At 41.7% G+C, this 19,726-nt stretch overlaps 1 protein-coding gene across 1 annotated transcript; it reads right to left on the bottom strand.

Moving 5' to 3' along the window:
* Positions 1 to 793: 793 nt before the first annotated feature.
* On the bottom strand, positions 794 to 19,264 carry LOC135519116 (nectin-3-like). The gene is made up of 10 exons (XM_064944175.1): positions 19,145 to 19,264; positions 18,769 to 18,841; positions 17,798 to 18,145; positions 8,487 to 8,792; positions 6,727 to 6,829; positions 6,372 to 6,526; positions 5,605 to 5,707; positions 5,432 to 5,474; positions 5,232 to 5,309; positions 794 to 5,122 (listed from the first exon to the last, which is right to left on the bottom strand). Exons 2-9 carry the CDS (start codon positions 18,821 to 18,823, stop codon positions 5,274 to 5,276), a joined length of 1,149 nt encoding a protein of 382 aa, XP_064800247.1. The 5' UTR covers positions 18,824 to 18,841; positions 19,145 to 19,264; the 3' UTR covers positions 794 to 5,122; positions 5,232 to 5,273.
* Positions 19,265 to 19,726: the final 462 nt, after the last annotated feature.

The following is a 19,726-nucleotide window of genomic DNA, read 5'->3' on the forward strand; positions in this document are numbered from 1 at the left end:
GAGTAGGCCAAACGAACAGCAGAAGCACTAGCCCTTGTCAATCTACTACCCCCCATAGTACAACAGTTTACCTATTTTTGTCTGTGTGAGACATAAATATTCCAAACTTAGTCTGGGACAGTTGTGGGATGCAATAATACAACCACTAACCACACGCAATGAGGTTGACGCAACAGGTCAGAACGTTTAACTTAAAATGTTGATAAACTATTAGGCTATTTCTTTACATTATAAGCGACGCAATCTGTACACGGCAATAGGCTACAAGCGCAGATATTCAGTTAGCGGGAAACACTATTGCCAACAGCAAATTTGATTATGCATGTATTGCTTTTATTATAAAGTTTTTAGGGTGAAAATGATCTTCCCCAAACATGAAACTTCTTTTGATTTAGAATGGACCATTATCATGCACCTGTCTTGATCAGGGGCAGGGGGGAAAAAATTACATGTTATCTATGCGTTTAAATAGCGAATGGTGGACGCTTTTTCTGAAGTTCATTTTCATGCCAGCCAGGTATGCTGTACTCCTGTTCTAAAGAGTACCACCACCAGCCAGAGTTTTGATGGTCATTACTGACAAGATTCTCTATTTGTACATGTTTTTTAGATTATACTTGACCTCCCGTAAATTGGCTTCACCATACATACAGTGGGGTAAAAAAGTATTTAGTCAGCCACCAATTGTGCAAGTTCTCCCACTTAAAACGATGAGAGAGGCCTGTAATTTTAATCATTTTCATTCATCACCTCAACTATGACAGAAAAAATGAGAAAAAGCAAATCCAGAAAATCACATTGTAGGATTTTTAATGAATTTATTTGCAAATTATGGTGGAAAATAAATATTTGGTCACCTACAAACAAGCAAGATTTCTGGCTCTCACAGACCTGTAACTTCTTCTTTAAGAGGCTCATCTGTCCTCCACTTGTTACCTGTATTAATGGCACCTGTTTGAACTTGGTATCAGTATAAAAGACACCTGTCCACAACCTCAAACAGTCACACTCCAAACTCCACTATGGCCAAGACCAAGGAGCTGTCAAAGGACACCGGAAACAAAATTGTAGACCTGCAGCAGGCTGGGAAGACTGAATCTGCAATAGGTAAGCAGCTTGGTTTGAAGAAATCAACTGGGGGAGCAATTATTAGGAAATGGAAGACATACAAGACCACTGATAATCTCCCTCGATCTAGGGCTCCACGCAAGATCTCACCCCGTGGGGTCAAAATGATCACAAGAACGGTGAGCAAAAATCCTAGAACCACATGGGGGGACCTAGTGAATGACCTGCAGAGAGCTGGGACCAAAGTAACAAAGCCTACCATCAGTAACACACTATGCCGCCAGGGACTCAAATCCTGCAGTGCCAGACGTGTCCCTCTGCTTAAGCCAGTACATGTCCAGGCCCGTCTGAAGTTTGCTAGAGAGCATTTGGATGATCCAGAAGAAGATTGGGAGAATGTCATATGGTCAGATGAAACCAAAATATAACTTTTTTGGTAAAAACTCAACTCGTCGTGTTTGGAGGACAAATAATGCTGAGTTGCATCCAAAGAACACCATACCTACTGTGAAGCATGGGGGTGGAAACATCATGCTTTGGGGCTGTTTTTCTGCAAAGGGACCAGGACGACTGATCCGTGTAAAGCAGGGGTGTCAAAGTCAAATGGACGGAGGGCCAAATAAAAAATTTAGCTACAAGCCGAGGGCCGGACTGTTCGAATGTTCATTGAAAATTTTTTAAATGACGCATATAGTCTAGTGAACCTAATTGAACCTACTGAAAACCTAACAAATATATTCCAATATGATCAGATAAATAAATCAATATTTTCTTATGGCTCTGTCAGTAATCTTTAATTTTCAACAGACACAAAAGACAAATTTCCTTTATATAAAAATCCCCATAACATGAACATTAAATGAAAGAAACCGGTATTCAAGGCACCATCAGTAGCCTATATTTTCTATTTTAGCAAAAGTGGGCTAAATTTACTTCAAAGAAAAAAACAATAATAGCAATTTTCTATCATCCACTCAACTGAAATATTTTTAAAATATAATTGGATTGAAATACAATAAAATAAAGTGCAAAAATCTATTAATCAAAAACAACACTTTGTTTAAGGAGAAGTAACATGCAGTGAAAACAAATATTAAACTTTAACTTTTAAACTTGAACTGAGTAAAAACTCTAAATATGTGATTGCACAGTAATGTTCACTTGTTTGAGGTTGAGGGTGATACTTGGTGGTGTCCCATCTTTTCCACAAGTTCATCAATGTTCGGGGTAAGGCTCTGAGCTGAGGAAATCCTCAGAATTGAGTGGAGGTGTTCAGCAGTAAGTCGACTTCTGTGTGATGTTTTGTTCAGGTTCATCAAAGAAAAAAGTTGTTCACACAGGTATGTGCTGCCAAACATAGACAACGTTTGAGCAGCCTGGATGCGCAGCTGGGGCATTTTGTCGGGGAGGAAACGGGCGAACTCCGCAGCACCCACTGCCGCATATTTTGCCCTCAGTGCATCATTGCATTGGAGGTCAATCAACTCCATTTGGAGGTTTGGTGGTGAGCTTTCCACGTCAACAGCAAATGGGTTACCGAGCAGTTCCAACCTGCTTTTTTGTGCTTCAAAGTCAGCAAATCGGCGTCGAAAGTCAGCGGCAAGCATACCTATTTTATCAGCCAACTGTGCGCTCGGGAACGCACTGGTAGAGAGCTTCTCTTTCATGGTCTGGCAGCTGGGAAAGTGGCTCAAATTTTCTTTCCGCATCTGCGTCTCCCACAGAGTCAGTTTGGTTTTAAATGCCTTCACTGTACTGTACATATCAGAGATGACATGATCCCGACCCTGCAGCTGCAAGTTCATTGCATTCAGATGACTCGTAATGTCACACAGAAAAGCCATTTCACACAGAAACATTTCGTCTCGGAGTTGTGTTGTGTCTTTCCCTTTGCTGTCCAAGAACAGACAAATCTCCTCACGAAGCTCGAAACATCTTTGAAGCACCTTTCCCTGGCTTAGCCATCGCACCTCTGTGTGATAAGGCAAATCACCATGCTCCGTTTCTAACTCCGTCAGAAATGCCTTGAACTGGCGGTGATTCAAACCTTTGGCTCTGATAAAGTTAACTGTGCGCGTGATGATGCTCATTACATGCTCCATTTTCAAGGCTTTACCGCACAACGCTTCCTGGTGTATGATACAATGATAAGCTGTCAGCTCACCTGTCGCGTTTTCCTCTTGCATCTTTTCCCGTATCTTCGCCACCAGTCCGCTCCTGTGTCCACACATCGCAGGTGCTCCGTCGGTTGTCAAACCCACGAGTTTTTCCCAAGGCAGCTCCATCTCATTTACACATCTTGACACCTCTTCATACAAATCATGCCCCGTAGTTGTGCCATGCATAGGACGTAAAGCCAAAAACTCCTCTGTCACGCTTAGGCTGGAGTCCACTCCGCGGATGAAAATTGACAACTGGGCAATGTCAGAAATGTCGGTGCTCTCATCCACAGCCAAGGAATATGCAATGAAATCTTTTCCCTTTTTCACAAGCTGCTCTTTTAGATTGATGGACAACTGGTCTACTCTCTCGGCAATGGTGTTTCTGCTCAGACTCACATTTAAAAAGAGTTGCCTTTTTTCTGGGCAAACTTCGTCACAAACTTTAATCATGCAGTTTTTGATGAAATCCCCCTCCGTAAATGGCCGGGCTGATTTAGCGATCTCTTCTGCCAAAATAAAACTGGCCTTGACAGCAGCCTGGCCTTGTGATTTGGCTTTTTTGAACAGAGCCTGTCGAGATTTGAGGCCTCGTTTTAATTCCTCTGCCTTTTGTAGCCTTTGTTCCATGTCCATATTCTTGTTTTTGTCCGCGTGTTTCGTTTCATAATGTCGTCTCAGATTATACTCTTTCAGTACCGCCACACTTTCTCCACACAGAAGACACACAGGTTTTCCAGCTACCTCCGTGAACATATACTCCGACTCCCACCTTGTTTGAAACCCCGGTTCTCAGTGTCCACCTTCCGTTTTGCCATTTTTGATGGGTATCTGAAAGTTAATTTTACTGTGATGCTGACGACTGCTGTGCCAATAAATATTGAAATGAAGCAGCCTACTGCTCGGTGCGTCACCGTTGCATTGTGGGAAATGTAGTATTGGTGCGTGTAAAAGATCTGCGGGCTGCCGGCTTGCTGCGGTCTGCGGGCCGGTTCTAATAATAAATCAAGATCATCCCAGGGGCCGTAAAAAACCTTCTCGCGGGCCGGATGTGGCCCGCGGGCCTTGACTCTGACATATGTGGTGTAAAGGAAAGATGAATGGGGCCATGTATCGTGAGATTTTGAGTGAAAACCTCCTTCCATCAGCAAGGGCATTGAAGATGAAACGTGGCTGGGTCTTTCAGCATGACAATGATCCCCAGGCAACGAAGGAGTGGCTTCGTAAGAAGCATTTCAAGGTCCTGGAGTGGCCTAGCCAGTCTCCAGCAACATCTTTGGAGGGAGTTGAAAGTCCGTGTTGCCCAGCAACAGCCCCAAAACATCACTGCTCTCGAGGGGATCTGCATGGAGGAATGGGCCAAAATACCAGCAACAGTGTGTGAAAACCTTGTGAAGACTTACAGAAAATGTTTGACCTCTGTCATTGCCAACAAAGGATATATAGAAAAGTATTGAGATAAACTTTTGTTATTGGGCCAAGCTGAGGTTTCTAATGTCACAGAGAATTCTGCATAGGGTCCCTGTTCATTAGGCTCTCAAGTGGTGCAGTGGTCTAAGACACTGCATCTCAGTGCTAGAGAAGTCACTACAGACAACCTGGTTTGAATCCAGACTGTATCGCAACTGGCTGTGATTTGGAGTCCCATAGGGCATTGCACAATTGGCCCAGCGTTGTCTGAGTTTGGCCAGTGTAGGCTGTCATTGTAAATAAGAATTTGTCCTTAAGTGACTTGCCTAGTTAAATAAAGGTTGAATATATATTTTAATGTTGGAGAATGTGCCTGTTTTTGCAAATGGCTGTGGGGTTGGAGAATGTGCAGATTGGAATTCTTCTCCCACACAGTGCATGTCTGCGATTCTTCTGGCATCTGTCCTCAGCCTGTCCGGTGATTTCTTTAAAAAAGCACAATAATCATACCTCATGAATTGACAATACCTCAAACAAGATATAAATAATATTAAAAATACATAATAATAATTTAAAAAAATGTGTGTTCCTTACATCACGTTACTTCTCCCTTATCCGCCTTCCTGGTTTGGAGTGTCAGAACCCAGATGTCCCAGGTTCATCTTCATCAACCTTGTCATCAGATATTACAACAGTATTATTACATAGCAAAAAGTGGCTCATGAGATAGATTAATCATGCCACAATGGTAGATTAATCACGCAACAATGGTGGACTTTAACATAGTCACATACCTGTGGTGTTGCCTGGAACTGTTGATTGGCAGTGATTGGACTCCTGAAAAGTCGTCAAGAAAAAAACGTAATCTGATTTTGATCCAAATAAATATATGATCATCAAATAATTAAAAAAATAAATAAATCATATTGGAAAATTCTGTTCATAATATTACAATAGTTGACATTACCAAGGAAGCTGTCTGTATTTGCACTGGTACCATATGAGTGCAGCCACAGCAACAATCAGACAGAGAATAACAACGAGTAGAGCCCAACAGGCAGCAGAGTTCTCTGTGAAGAGAGAGGAGATACAATTAATATAACAAACAGTCTTCATTTACAATGACATGTAATCTTGTTTCCATAGCAACCACAATGGCTCTGATGCAAACGCTTCCTGCAGAAAGCAACGAGATAATACCAGGTTATAAGACGTACACATGCAGTAAGAGATAAGTGTGTATCATGACCATCTTAGTTGGTGGTTATACAGTACCTTCCTATAGAAAGGGTAATGAGGCCATAAGTCTGATATTAACACATGAAGTGAAAGATAAGTGAGCATCTTGCTCAACTTTGTTATCCATGCTACATCACATTTCTCAACCTCATATACGTGTGTTTTATGTGTATACCAGGAAAGCCTGTATATTTATCAGACACATTTCCCTATGGGACAATAAAGTATTCAATAAATCAGGCAATCAATCAATTATAAGCAACTAGTATGAATAGTGTGTGTGTGTGTGTGTGTGTGTGTGTGTGTGTGTGTGTGTGTGTGTGTGTGTGTGTGTGTGTGTGTGTGTGTGTGTGTGTGTGTGTGTGTGTGTGTGTGTGTGTGTGTGTGTGTGTGTGTGTGTGTGTGTGTGTGTGTGTGTGTGTGTGTGTGTGTGTGTCTGTGTCTGTGTGTCTGTGTGTGTGTGTGTGTCTCAGGTGCATCTCAGGTGCATCTCACCAGAGGATATGTGTACATTGAGGGAACCAGTTGCTCGTCCGTAGGGGTTGGAGGCCTCACAGACATAGAGACCATTCAGCTCAGAGCTGAGACTGAGGAAGTGCAGTATGTCTCCCTCTGCTCTCACTGAAGACCCAGGCCATGGCTGGGCCACTCTGAGGGGGAGAGAGAGAGAAGGAGAGGGGCTGAGAGTATGTGTGTGACTGTGTGTGTGTGTGTGTGTTAAAGACAAAGGCATGATTTGGCTGCCAGCATAATTCAACAACTGTCCTTTAGCTAATTTAGATATCATGTCTTAACAAGTGCAGATAACATTTACATTTAAACTGGTTTGAACTAGTTTAGGAGTGAGTACCTGCTCCAGGTGTAGCTGGGTTGTGGGTTGCCATCTGCTACACATAGGAAGACTGTGGTTTTAGAGGCCTCACTAAAGGTAACGTTCACTGTCTGAGGTGGATCTATATGAGAGAGAGAGAGAGAGAGAGAGAGAGAGAGAGAGAGAGAGAGAGAGAGAGAGAAAGCACTGGCTCTGTATTAATACATACACAGCATGAGTCCATTCCACATGTTTATGAAGTTACTTCCCTCAGGTCATCTGCCACCATTATCTTTCAGTCCAGGCTTCCTGCTTGTTCATGCCCAATAACGCCTGTATTCACTCTTGATCAGATTACAATGGTGGCAGGACCCCACCCTTCTTTGTGTGTCCCACTGACCTCGGTATGTCCAGCTGTCCTATGCACTCTTGGCCTTGCTTTGGTTTCCTGGCCATTATGTCTGTTATTTCTTGGTTTCCTGTTCATACCAGAATGGCAAATGCACTCTAAGTGTGTCCTCTTCCCTCTTGTGGTCTAATGTACATCTTTGCTCTACAGTATTATGTTTGTCCCTATATGTACTGTTTGCTCCCACACTACTCTATTCTTTATTTTACTATTATTATTACTATCCTGATGCCTAGTCACTTGACCCTGCTTTCATGTACATATCTACCTCAACTACCTCGTACCTCTGTACATTGATCTGGTACTGGTACTCCTTGCATATAGCTCAATTCTTGCATATTTTGTTTTATTCCTCTTGTGTTAGTTACTATTGAATTTATTTTTTAAACTCTGCATCGTTGGGAAAGGATTTTAAGCAAGCATTTCACTGTAAAGCCTACACCAGTTGTATTCGGCGTATGTGATAAGCAACATTTAATTTGCTTTGATTTGAGAGACAGAGAAAGTGAAACAGAGAGGTGATTACAGTTACTGCAGGTATAGAATGTAAAAAGACCTACACTCACACACCAATACCAAGACAGCTATATTACAACTATAACAATGACAGGAGTGGAACTTTAATCCACAGATTTGTTTGATTTTAATTGAACCTTTGTTTAACGAGGCAAGTCAGTTAAGAAGAAATTATTATTTACAATTACGGCCTCGGAACAGTGGGTTAACTGCCTTGTTCAGGGGCAGAACGACAGATGTTTACCTTGTCAGCTCAGGGATTCAATCTAGCAATCTTTCAGTTACTGGCCCAACGCTCAGATGAGGCAAAACCTTATCTTCCTTCATTTCAGTTTGATTACTTTCAGTAGAGGAGCGGTACAATGAAAGCCTTGTAAAGGTCCATACCACTCTGTGCCTCAGAACTATGTTTAAGCTAAAGAAAATAACAGTTATTACGGGGCAAGATCAAAGGCTTTCCTCTGTGCAAATGGTTTTACCTGGAACCTAAAATGGTTCTACCTGGAACCAAATGGATTCTACCTGGAACTAATAGGGGGTTATTCAAAGGGTTCTCCTATTTTGACAAAAAAAAACATTTTTGGTTCAAGGATAGCACCTTATTTTCTAAGAATGTATAGACAGACAGGGACTGGTTAGAGTGGCTACTAGGCTACAGCCAGTGAAGACAGTGACACTCTATACTTACAGTGGATGTCTATAGTCTATGACAGTGATAGTGGAATATATATTTGCAGTGGATGTCTATAGTGAAGGAGAGTGCTAGTATAATATATACTTATGTTAGATGTATATGGTGTAGGACAGTGGTAGTAGAATATATTTACAGTGTCTGTCTATAGGGTAGGGCAGTAGTAGTGGAGTATATACTTACAGTGGATGTCTAAGTTGTAGTTGTAGCTCCTTTCTGTTGCCAGGGCAGACTGGTTGACCACACACTGGACCTGCTGCTGATTGGCTGCTCTGGTTGGCAACCCGAGCAGGTGGCTGAGTACTGTGGTGGTTCCGTTGGTGTGCTGTGTGAAGTTAGTCACTGTCCTCAACAAACTGCCAAATGTACCTGACTTCCACTTCACATCTGCCTGTGGCTTGGCACCAGCAGCCACACAGGTTGCCAAGACAACCTCATTTTCCCCAGTGACAGGAGGAACATCAACTGTCACACTCACTACTGGAGGAACTGTGGCCAGAAACAAACAAACAGAGAACAGAAAAAAAAACAGAGAACAGAAAACATAAACAAGTCACTCATTGTAAATGTTGAACTATACATGGAACTACCAAAACAGACCTCACATCACACGAAATGCTCATGTTATATGTCCAACAAACTTTAAATAAACCATATCATGTTCTCTATCTTGCCAATTGCATTATACATTAGTAGCAACACATTTACTGTATTGTAGGTTTAGGCAAAGACAGTTTTAACAGGTTTCAGCTCACCTTGATGAGAGTTACCTGCACCTGAGGGATTAAGTTTCACACACACATCCCAAAATCTGTTTTTCAGCTTCAGCAGTTCCACTGAAAATCATTCACAGCCCAGTGATTATACTGTTAAGGAATGCAGGATATAATGGTGTATTCTCTATATTCCAACATCTGTTCCACCATTAGGTAAACTATTAATGCCCGTACTCTCCTGGTTTACAGCTTGAGTAAGAGAATACACTCTCAGAAAGGAAGATGCTACGTACAACCACATAGAGTTCTTTAGTTGTCCCCATATGGGATCCCTTTTTTGGTCTACCTAGAACCCTCTATGTAGGGTTCTTCCATAGAATTACGAATTAGAATTGGATATCTATGGGTTCTTCATAGATCCCCCTTTAAATGGTTTTGCCAAGAACCCTCTGTAAATAATACAATCTATTTTAAAATGGTGTATTGTCACATACACTGGAAAATTGCAGTGAGATTTGATGTTTTTCAGGGTCAGCCATAGTAGTACAGCACAGCTGGAGCAAATTAGGGTTAAGTGTCTTCCTCAACCAGAATGAAGATATCCAACAATTGGAACTTTTAATCACCTACGACATGCAGTTTAGAAAGACTGCCAGGTCAGGCAAATTTGATAAAATATCTACCTAAATAATCTAAACTGGAACTACTGTCTCAGTAACGGGCGCTATAAATCCAACTATTAAAAGATGGGAAAAAAATGACAATATTTGTCTCAATTTTTCCAGTGTAGCATAAGGTTAATCAACTAATCAATTCAGGTACAAAAACACAGATATTGAAACAAACAAATCTATCTGCAATAGACAATGCTGGGAAATATGATAATGATGGGCATGGTTTTGGGGTGTTTAGTCTTCTCCAAGCTCTGATGCTGCTGAAGGTCATTAGTAGCCTACCAAACGTGTTTACTGCTTGGTACTCTGCACACTATTGTCCATCTAATCACTCTGACATCATTGCAAAGGTAATTGAAAATCTATTCAAACACATTTCAATAGGCTATGCAATTGCATGAGAAAACAGTTTTGATGGCCTCTATTAAAAAGGGAAGGAGGTATCCCATCAGCTTTTTATAGGCTAGACCAATGGTGTAAAGTACTTAATAATACAAGTATTTCCTTTACTCCACTACCTTCCTAAAGAAAATAATGTACATTTTACTCCATAAAAAAAAACATTTTTCCTGGCAGCTAAAGGTACTCCTTACATTTAAAATGCTCAAGCAGGACAGAATTATGGCACCTATCAATATAACGCTTTGTCATCCCTACTGCCTCTGATCTGGCAGACTCACAAAACACAACTAACGTGTTTGTAAATTACATCTGTGTGTGCACCTGTCTGTCCCTAATTAAAAATAAGAAGAAGACTGTGCCCTCTGGTTTGCTAAAAATAAGGAATATGATGTATAGCATTTACTTTGACAATTCAGTACTTTTTATACCACTGTACTTAAGTATATTTAACTTGTAACCTATATTTAGTTGAACCTTTATTGAACTAGGCAAGTCAGTAAAGAACAAATTATTATTTACAATGACGGCCTACCCCTGCCAAACCCAGAGTGCACCTCCCTATGGGACTCCCAATCACGGCCAGATGTGATGCAGCCTGGATTCGAATCAGGTTCTGCAGTGACGCCTCTTGCACTGAGGTGCAGTGTCTTGATTCAATGCGCCACTCGGGAGCCCAAAGTGATGTGTGCTTATTATATACGTATACATACATATACATTTACGTACACAGTATGTTTTACATTAGTTATTTTGTGTTCAACCCCTCCCATCAATCTCTTAACCCCATTTATATTGGATTTCTATTTGCTAAATATTTTTCAACTGTTCTGTGATGTTTCAGTTCTGAACCTTTCAATTCTCATTGTTTCTACAGATTATACATTGAAAATACAATGTTTACTGACAGTATTATTATATTACTGATCAATTGACTATGACTTTTCAGATCATCCAGTAGTGCTATCTGCAGAGTTAGCTCCAGGTTAATATTGCAATTCTTCAGCCATTCCTGGACCTGTGACCAAAAACAAGCTACATATGGACAGTATCAAAACAAAATATTTAATGATTCTGTCTCTTCGCAGCAAAATATGCAGAGCTGGGAAGGTTGTATCCCCCATATAAAGAGCATTATTTTGGTTGCAAGAATTTTGTATAATAATTTAAATTTAACAATTCAAAGTTTTGAATCCGAAGTCATTTTGATAATGGTTGTAATTTTGGTTAGAGCGGACATTTCCACATGTTTTTGATAGCTGCATGTCCTACCTATGATATCATTTGCAAAGATGACCTTTTTTTTATATAAAAAAATGTTTTTTATCAATTAGTGTATTTGAGTTTAAACACAATATTTGTTGCATTATTTTTTCCGTTGTTCTTGTACCCTTTACATAAATTGTTTTCATGTGAAATTTGTAGAGTTTATTTTAAGGTTAGCAAATTGTGCCACTTTTTAGGAGGTCAATATAAATGAATGTATTCATGCTTGTTTGTCTGAACATTTAATCATTATTTGTGTTATTGTTTTTACCTTTGAGGACCACTTTTAATTAATACTATATTCTGTTATCCAAAATCAATTCAATTCAATTCAATACATTTGAATGTTCAGCAAAACAGGAAAATTGTGAAATTCACTCACAATCAAGAGAACACGTGATCATCACTACTGCCTATGTTCTGGCAGACTCACTAAACACAAATGCATCTTTTGTAAATCATGTCTGACTGTTGGAGTGTGCCCGTGGCTATCTGTACATTTTTAAAGCAATAAAATGGTGCAGTCTGATTTGCTTAATATATGAAATTAGAAATTATTTATATTTGAACTTTTACTTTTCATACTCAAGTAGTATTTTACTTGGTAACTTTCACTTTTACTTGAGTAACTTTCTATTAAGGTATTTAGACTTTGATTCAAGTATGACCATTTGGTACTTTTTCCACCACTGATGATTTGAAAAAGTTGCAAAATAAAGGCAAGCTGTGTCTTGCCTTACTGAACAACCTGGGCTTCATTCCTAAGTGATAATACATCATTCACAAGTGATTGGCTAATATTGTCACCCATCAGACTATTCTTAATTTAGTGTTGTCTTTTCATATACTAAATAATATATGTGAGAAATTCGTTTTTATTTAGAATGGATCATTATTGTGCACCTGTCACAGAACAGGGAGAGGTTGAGGGTAGAGAAAGACAGGAGTAAAAACAAACAAAATAGAACTATTGTAAAATTGACATTATCCAAAAAATATAAATAGTATTCACTAGTTTACTCCAATTAGGGGAGGGGTGGTAGGATTAGAAAGTAATGCAGACAATTACATTGATGGAAGTTAGAATCTATCTGCAACATTAAAGCTGATCTACCTCTTTAAAAAAAGTACTTTGCTTTGTCAGGGAAAATACATGGAGTAAAAAGTACAATATTTTCTTCAGAAATGTAGTAAAGTAAAAGTAAAAGTTGTCAAAAATAGTAATAGTAAAGGAAAGTACAGATACCCCAAAAACTACTTTAAGGAGTACTTTGATTTGTTTGATCGTAGCTAGCTAGCTACATAGCCGTCTTTCTATCTAAGACAATTGTGTAGTCTGGAGCGATTTTCTAGGTTAGCTAGCCAGCTATTGTCGTTCTTTTAACGTAACGTTACGTAATCAACACTGCTAGCTAGCCAGCTAGCCCCCGAATAGCAGCACTGTAGAAACTATTACACTCGACGGAACGACTTGATTAGTGTAGTGTCAACAACGTAGCCACTGCCAGCTAGCCTACTCCAGCAGTACTGTATCAATTCAATCATTTTAGTCAATAAGATTCTTGCTACGTAAGCTTAACGTTCTGAACATTCGATAAGTGTAGTCCACTTGTCATTCCAATCTCCTTTGCATTAGCGTAGCCTCTTCTGTAGCCTGTCAACTATGTGTCTATCTATCCCTGTTCTCTCCTCTCTGCACAGACCATACAAACGCTCCACACCGCGTGGCCGCGGCCACCCTAATCTGGTGATCCCAGCGCGCACGACCCACGTGGAGTTCCAGGTCTCCGGTAGCCTCTGGAACTGCCGATCTGCGGCCAACAAGGCAGAGTTCATCTCAGCCTATGCCTCCCTCCAGTCCCTCGACTTCTTGGCACTGACGGAAACATGGATCACCACAGACAACACTGCTACTCCTACTGCTCTCTCTTTGTCCGCCCACGTGTTCTCGCACACCCCGAGAGCTTCTGGTCAGCGGGGTGGTGGCACCGGGATCCTCATCTCTCCCAAGTGGTCATTCTCTCTTTCTCCCCTTACCCATCTGTCTATCGCCTCCTTTGAATTCCATGCTGTCACAGTTACCAGCCCTTTCAAGCTTAACATCCTTATCATTTATCGCCCTCCAGGTTCCCTCGGAGAGTTCATCAATGAACTTGATGCCTTGATAAGCTCCTTTCCTGAGGACGGCTCACCTCTCACAGTCCTGGGCGACTTTAACCTCCCCACGTCTACCTTTGACTCATTCCTCTCTGCCTCCTTCTTTCCATTCCTCTCCTCTTTTGACCTCACCTTCTCACCTTCCCCCCCTACTCACAAGGCAGGCAATACGCTCGACCTCATCTCTACTAGATGCTGTTCTTCCACTAACCTCATTGCAACTCCCCTCCAAGTCTCCGACCACTACCTTGTATCCTTTTCCCTCTCGCTCTCATCCAACACTTCCCACACTGCCCCTACTCGGATGGTATCGCGCCGTCCCAACCTTCGCTCTCTCTCCCCCGCTACTCTCTCCTCTTCCATCCTATCATCTCTTCCCTCTGCTCATACCTTCTCCAACCTATCTCCTGATTCTGCCTCCTCAACCCTCCTCTCTTCCCTTTCTGCATCCTTTGACTCTCTATGTCCCCTATCCTCCAGGCCGGCTCGGTCCTCCCCTCCCGCTCCGTGGCTCGACGACTCACTGCGAGCTCACAGAACAGTGCTCCGGGCAGCCGAGCGGAAATGGAGGAAAACTCGCCTCCCTGCGGACCTGGCATCCTTTCACTCCCTCCTCTCTACATTTTCCTCCTCTGTCTCTGCTGCTAAAGCCAACTTCTTCCACTCTAAATTCCAAGCATCTGCCTCTAACCCTAGGAAGCTCTTTGCCACCTTCTCCTCCCTCCTGAATCCTCCTCCCCCTCCCCCCCCTCCTCCCTCTCTGCAGATGACTTCGTCAACCATTTTGAAAAGAAGGTCGACGACATCCGATCCTCGTTTGCTAAGTCAAACGACACCGCTGGTTCTGTTCACACTGCCCTACCCTGTGCTCTGACCTCTTTCTCCCCTCTCTCTCCAGATGAAATCTCGCTTCTTGTGACGGCCGGCCGCCCAACAACCTGCCCGCTTGACCCTATCCCCTCCTCTCTTCTCCAGACCATTTCCGGAGACCTTCTCCCTTACCTCGCTCATCAACTCATCCCTGACCGCTGGCTACGTCCCTTCCGTCTTCAAGAGAGCGAGAGTTGCACCCCTTCTGAAAAAACCTACACTCGATCCCTCCGATGTCAACAACTACAGACCAGTATCCCTTCTTTCTTTTCTCTCCAAAACTCTTGAACGTGCCGTCCTTGGCCAGCTCTCCCGCTATCTCTCTCAGAATGACCTTCTTGATCCAAATCAGTCAGGTTTCAAGACTAGTCATTCAACTGAGACTGCTCTTCTCTGTATCACGGAGGCGCTCCGCACTGCTAAAGCTAACTCTCTCTCCTCTGCTCTCATCCTTCTAGACCTATCGGCTGCCTTCGACACTGTGAACCATCAGATCCTCCTCTCCACCCTCTCCGAGTTGGGCATCTCCGGTGCGGCCCACGCTTGGATTGCGTCCTACCTGACAGGTCGCTCCTACCAGGTGGCGTGGCGAGAATCTGTCTCCTCGCCACGCGCTCTCACCACTGGTGTCCCCCAGGGCTCTGTTCTAGGCCCTCTCCTATTCTCGCTATACACCAAGTCACTTGGCTCTGTCATAACCTCACATGGTCTCTCCTATCATTGCTATGCAGACGACACACAATTAATCTTCTCCTTTCCCCCTTCTGATGATCAGGTGGCGAATCGCATCTCTGCATGTCTGGCAGACATATCAGTGTGGATGACGGATCACCACCTCAAGCTGAACCTCGGCAAGACGGAGCTGCTCTTCCTCCCGGGGAAGGACTGCCCGTTCCATGATCTCGCCATCACGGTTGACAACTCCATTGTTTCCTCCTCCCAGAGCGCTAAGAACCTTGGCGTGATCCTGGACAACACCCTGTCGTTCTCAACTAACATCAAGGCGGTGGCCCGTTCCTGTAGGTTCATGCTCTACAACATCCGCAGAGTACGCCCCTGCCTCACACAGGAAGCGGCGCAGGTCCTAATCCAGGCACTTGTCATCTCCCGTCTGGATTACTGCAACTCGCTGTTGGCTGGGCTCCCTGCCTGTGCCATTAAACCCCTACAACTCATCCAGAACACCGCAGCCCGTCTGGTGTTCAACCTTCCCAAGTTCTCTCACGTCACCCCGCTCCTCCGCTCTCTCCACTGGCTTCCAGTTGAAGCTCGCATCCGCTACAAGACCATGGTGCTTGCCTACGGAGCTGTGAGGGGAACGGCACCGCAGTACCTCCAGGCTCTGATCAGGCCCTACACACAAACAAGGGCACTGCGTTCATCCACCTCTGGCCTGCTCGCCTCCCTACCACTGAGGAAGTACAGTTCCCGCTCAGCCCAGTCAAAACTGTTCGCTGCTCTGGCCCCCCAATGGTGGAACAAACTCCCTCACGACGCCAGGACAGCGGAGTCAATCACCACCTTCAGGAGACACCTGAAACCCCACCTCTTCAAGGAATACCTAGGATAGGATAAAGCAATCCTTCTCACCCCCCCCCTTAAATGATTTAGATGCACTATTGTAAAGTGGCTGTTCCACTGATGTCAGAAGGTGAATTCACCAATTTGTAAGTCGCTCTGGATAAGAGCGTCTGCTAAATGACTTAAATGTAATGTAATGTAAATGTTTATTTATGTACTTTACACCACTGCAAATCATAGTCACACACCTCATGTACCCTAGCCCATATACCTACATGTTTTGATAAGGTTTGTATCACAACTAAAGTGGCTAAATAACATCTTAAAATGAAGCACATTAATTTGCTTTATAACCAGTATAGCCTACTGGCATACATAGGCTGAGGGTGAGTTTCACATTTTGGAAGATAATTTTCACCATAAAAACGCAACTTTATAATAAACCATGAGATGCATAATCACTTTTGAGAACAGTGCATGTGCAATCGAAAACCACACCAAACACTTATCATCAAAACAGCTTTTTCATACTTTAAAACTCACCTCACTGTGATGATCAATTTGAAGAAAGAAGTTCAACAGGAGGTTGAAACAGTGTAACGAAATGGACAGAGCTCACATTAGAGCTTATGCATGTGTATATCAGCATTCTGGTTTCCCAAATGAAGCACTGGGTAGCTGCAGGAACACGGTTGGAGAGCCCATGGCATACAGCGTTTAGGTGAAATATCACCTGTCGGGCAGCGACAGCATACTCCTCAAACAGTGGTTAATGCGTGGAGTGAAATAAGTGATATTGTATTTATTTCTCAGCTGCTCTTAAGCACATGCTCCACATGCTCCACTATAAAACCAAAGTGGCCTATCTATCATCATTGAATATCAGACTGCCGGGAAAACTGTCGGCCTCCATTCCCTAATCGAGTGCATACAGATGACATGTATTTTACACATTAGTAAAGACAAGATTCATTTGAGAATAGTCTGATGTGAAAATCACTTGATGAGAGAACAGCAGTGCACCCTGAGGAAAGGAACAGAGCGCAAGCTTTTTTTGCTTCTTTCTCAAATCATCAATTGCCTAATGTTGCACCATGCAGCCCATATATGTTTTGATTTCTAAGACATTTTAATAAGGTTGGTATCATTCACAACTAAACTCTAAATCTAGCATATAGGATATGTTTCAAGAAAAATATCCTTCAATTACATTCTTCATAATATAAAATCATATAAAATAAAATAATGGCACGGGACTTAAAGAACATCTTGTCAGCTAAATTAACAAGCCTACAGCATATGGCATGGAGCACAGCCACATAGCACGCAGTAGGCCAACTCATATTTTGTTATTCTGAAATACATTTTCTTCATATCATAATGTTTCTTTAGACCTGATTAAAATAATACATTTATTTATTGTGATGGTGTATATTAAACTTATTTATTCAATTTTTTTATGTAGATATTCCAAAGTCGCAAATCAGCAACTTGTATGTGTGGAGGTCCGGAGAAGCTCAACATGATTATGTTAAGTAACAGTCAGTTACCGTGAGACATGCAGTCTTTATTTGCATGGCAATAACCGGCTGACAAAATTGTATGACTGTATGAATCATCAAATAACTATTTCTTCCAAAAAAGGTTCTTAGGATAAAAAAAGGTTCAAGGTTGAATCGTATCCCTCTGGAATGAACCCGTTGGGAACCTTTTTTTCTAAGCGCAGAGAAGATGGAAGATGAGGGTTCTGTAGATGAGGGCTCTGCTCTTGCTTCACTTGAATTATGAAACTACCAACTTCTTACCTTTCTAGTATTGATTATCACATTTAGTCTTTCCACACTGTCAATCATAGAAACAGTGATGCAAAGAGTGAAGGAAGAGTACTCACCTAGCACAGTCAGAGGTATCTCTATAGTGTATGCTCCACTGGGGAAAACACTAAAGATACATGTGAAGGTGCCTTCATCCAACAGTCGGACAGCAGTTATTCGAATAGATCCAAGGTTTTCTGATGGGTTCCCAGTAAACTGGACTCTACCTGTCAATCCATTCGGTGCAATAAACTTAGTAACCCCATCGAGATTAATCAGCATAAAATTATGGTTCTGTGTTTCTTCCAAAGTTCTTTTCTGCCATGTTATCTGTTCAAGCTCCTCGTCTGTCTCTATCAGTCTGCAGGATAAGTCCACATCCTCCCCCAGTAACACAGTCCTCCATCCTCCAATCACACGTGTACCTGTAGAGAAAACACAAGCCTAAAAAACAGTCCAAAAGATACCTGTAGAATAGATGGTTATGAACTCTAATAAACAGAGATGATAACTAAACACACAGACAAGACCATTATTAGTATTTAGCTGTGCTTATGAACTATGAAATCTTATTGATGCTGAAATGTGGCTATTGCAAAAACAAATGTGCCAATTTCTCAATCTTTGACCCTAACCCCATTTGGACAGCCATAGTCAGATGAGATGGCTAAAGCACGTACTGATCTGGGTCCAGTCTAGGCTGAAACTACTTAGTGAATATGTTATTAGAACAATACGCCAAAAGCCCTGACTCTATACTAACTCTAAATCAAGACTAAGATATTCAATACATTCCCAGATACTTGTGAATGCTCAGCATGTCTCAAAACTAATGAGCTAAAAACATAGTTAACATCCTGAGTTAAAAACATTGTCAACTTACTGAGCTGATGTGTGTGCCTTATGTACCCTAAAAGGACAAGGACTACAGTTGAATGGTGGGATTGTGTGTTTGGTGGGTGTTACTGTCTTTCCTTGTGTCAATAAGAAGAAAGAGACAAAAACATGATCTCAATAGTATGACATTTTATGATAATTGGAAACCTACTTTCTGTATCCCTCTGGATGATGAGTAGAATCACAAAGCTCAGCATCAGTAACATTCTTTGGTCTTCTCATTGCTAGGATCAGAGGGGAAATGTAATTATGTAATTATATTACATTTTCAAATTGGTGATTTGTAAAAATGAGGATCTATTCATTGTTTATGTAAGACAGTTATGTAGGCTGAGCGCTATGTAAAATAATGTTCTATGCAATAAAATGTATTCAAGCATTGCTCTGCAATCATCAGTCTTTGATGGAGACTATGCACAACTTGCCATAAAGCCAAAACCTTTTCTCCAAAATAAACAACCAGTCCTACATTGGTCAGTAATAATGGAACAAAACAGATGCATCTGTAAATTTAAGAGACCACTAACCTTTGATGTATAGAAGTTCCTCTGCTGAAATAGCATACATTTGTTTTTGACCTTTGTGCTGACAGAAAAATGTCCTCCTACTGTTGGAAAACAGTCTAGGCTCCACCCCAGTCGCAGACTCCTGGCTTTTCATAGGCTGTGTGCTTCCTCTTTGAAAGCCTTATAACCTTATACTGGTTATGAAACATACACATAAGCCTCATTACAAAAAAAACAAGAATGATGGGACAAAATTGTGTATTTTCTTTAAGATAAACACAGTTAAAAACAACAACAGGCCAGAATCTGTATGACTTGGAACTGTATACACTACTGTTCAAAAGTTTGGGGTCACTTAGAAATGTCCTTGTTTTTCATGAAAACACACATGAAATGAGTTGCAAAATGAATAGGAAATATAGTCAAGATGCTGGCAAGGTTATAAATAATGATTTTTAATTGCAATAATAATTGTGTCCTTCAAACTTTGCTTTGTAAAATAATCCTCCATTTGAAGCACTTACAGCCTTGCAGACCTTTGGCATTCTCGTTGTCAATTTTTTTAGGTAATCTGAAGAGATTTCACCCCATGCGTCCTGAGGC

The sequence above is a fragment of the Oncorhynchus masou genome, chromosome 29 (genome assembly GCF_036934945.1).
Source record: "Oncorhynchus masou masou isolate Uvic2021 chromosome 29, UVic_Omas_1.1, whole genome shotgun sequence".
Classification (NCBI taxonomy): Eukaryota; Metazoa; Chordata; class Actinopteri; order Salmoniformes; family Salmonidae; genus Oncorhynchus; species Oncorhynchus masou.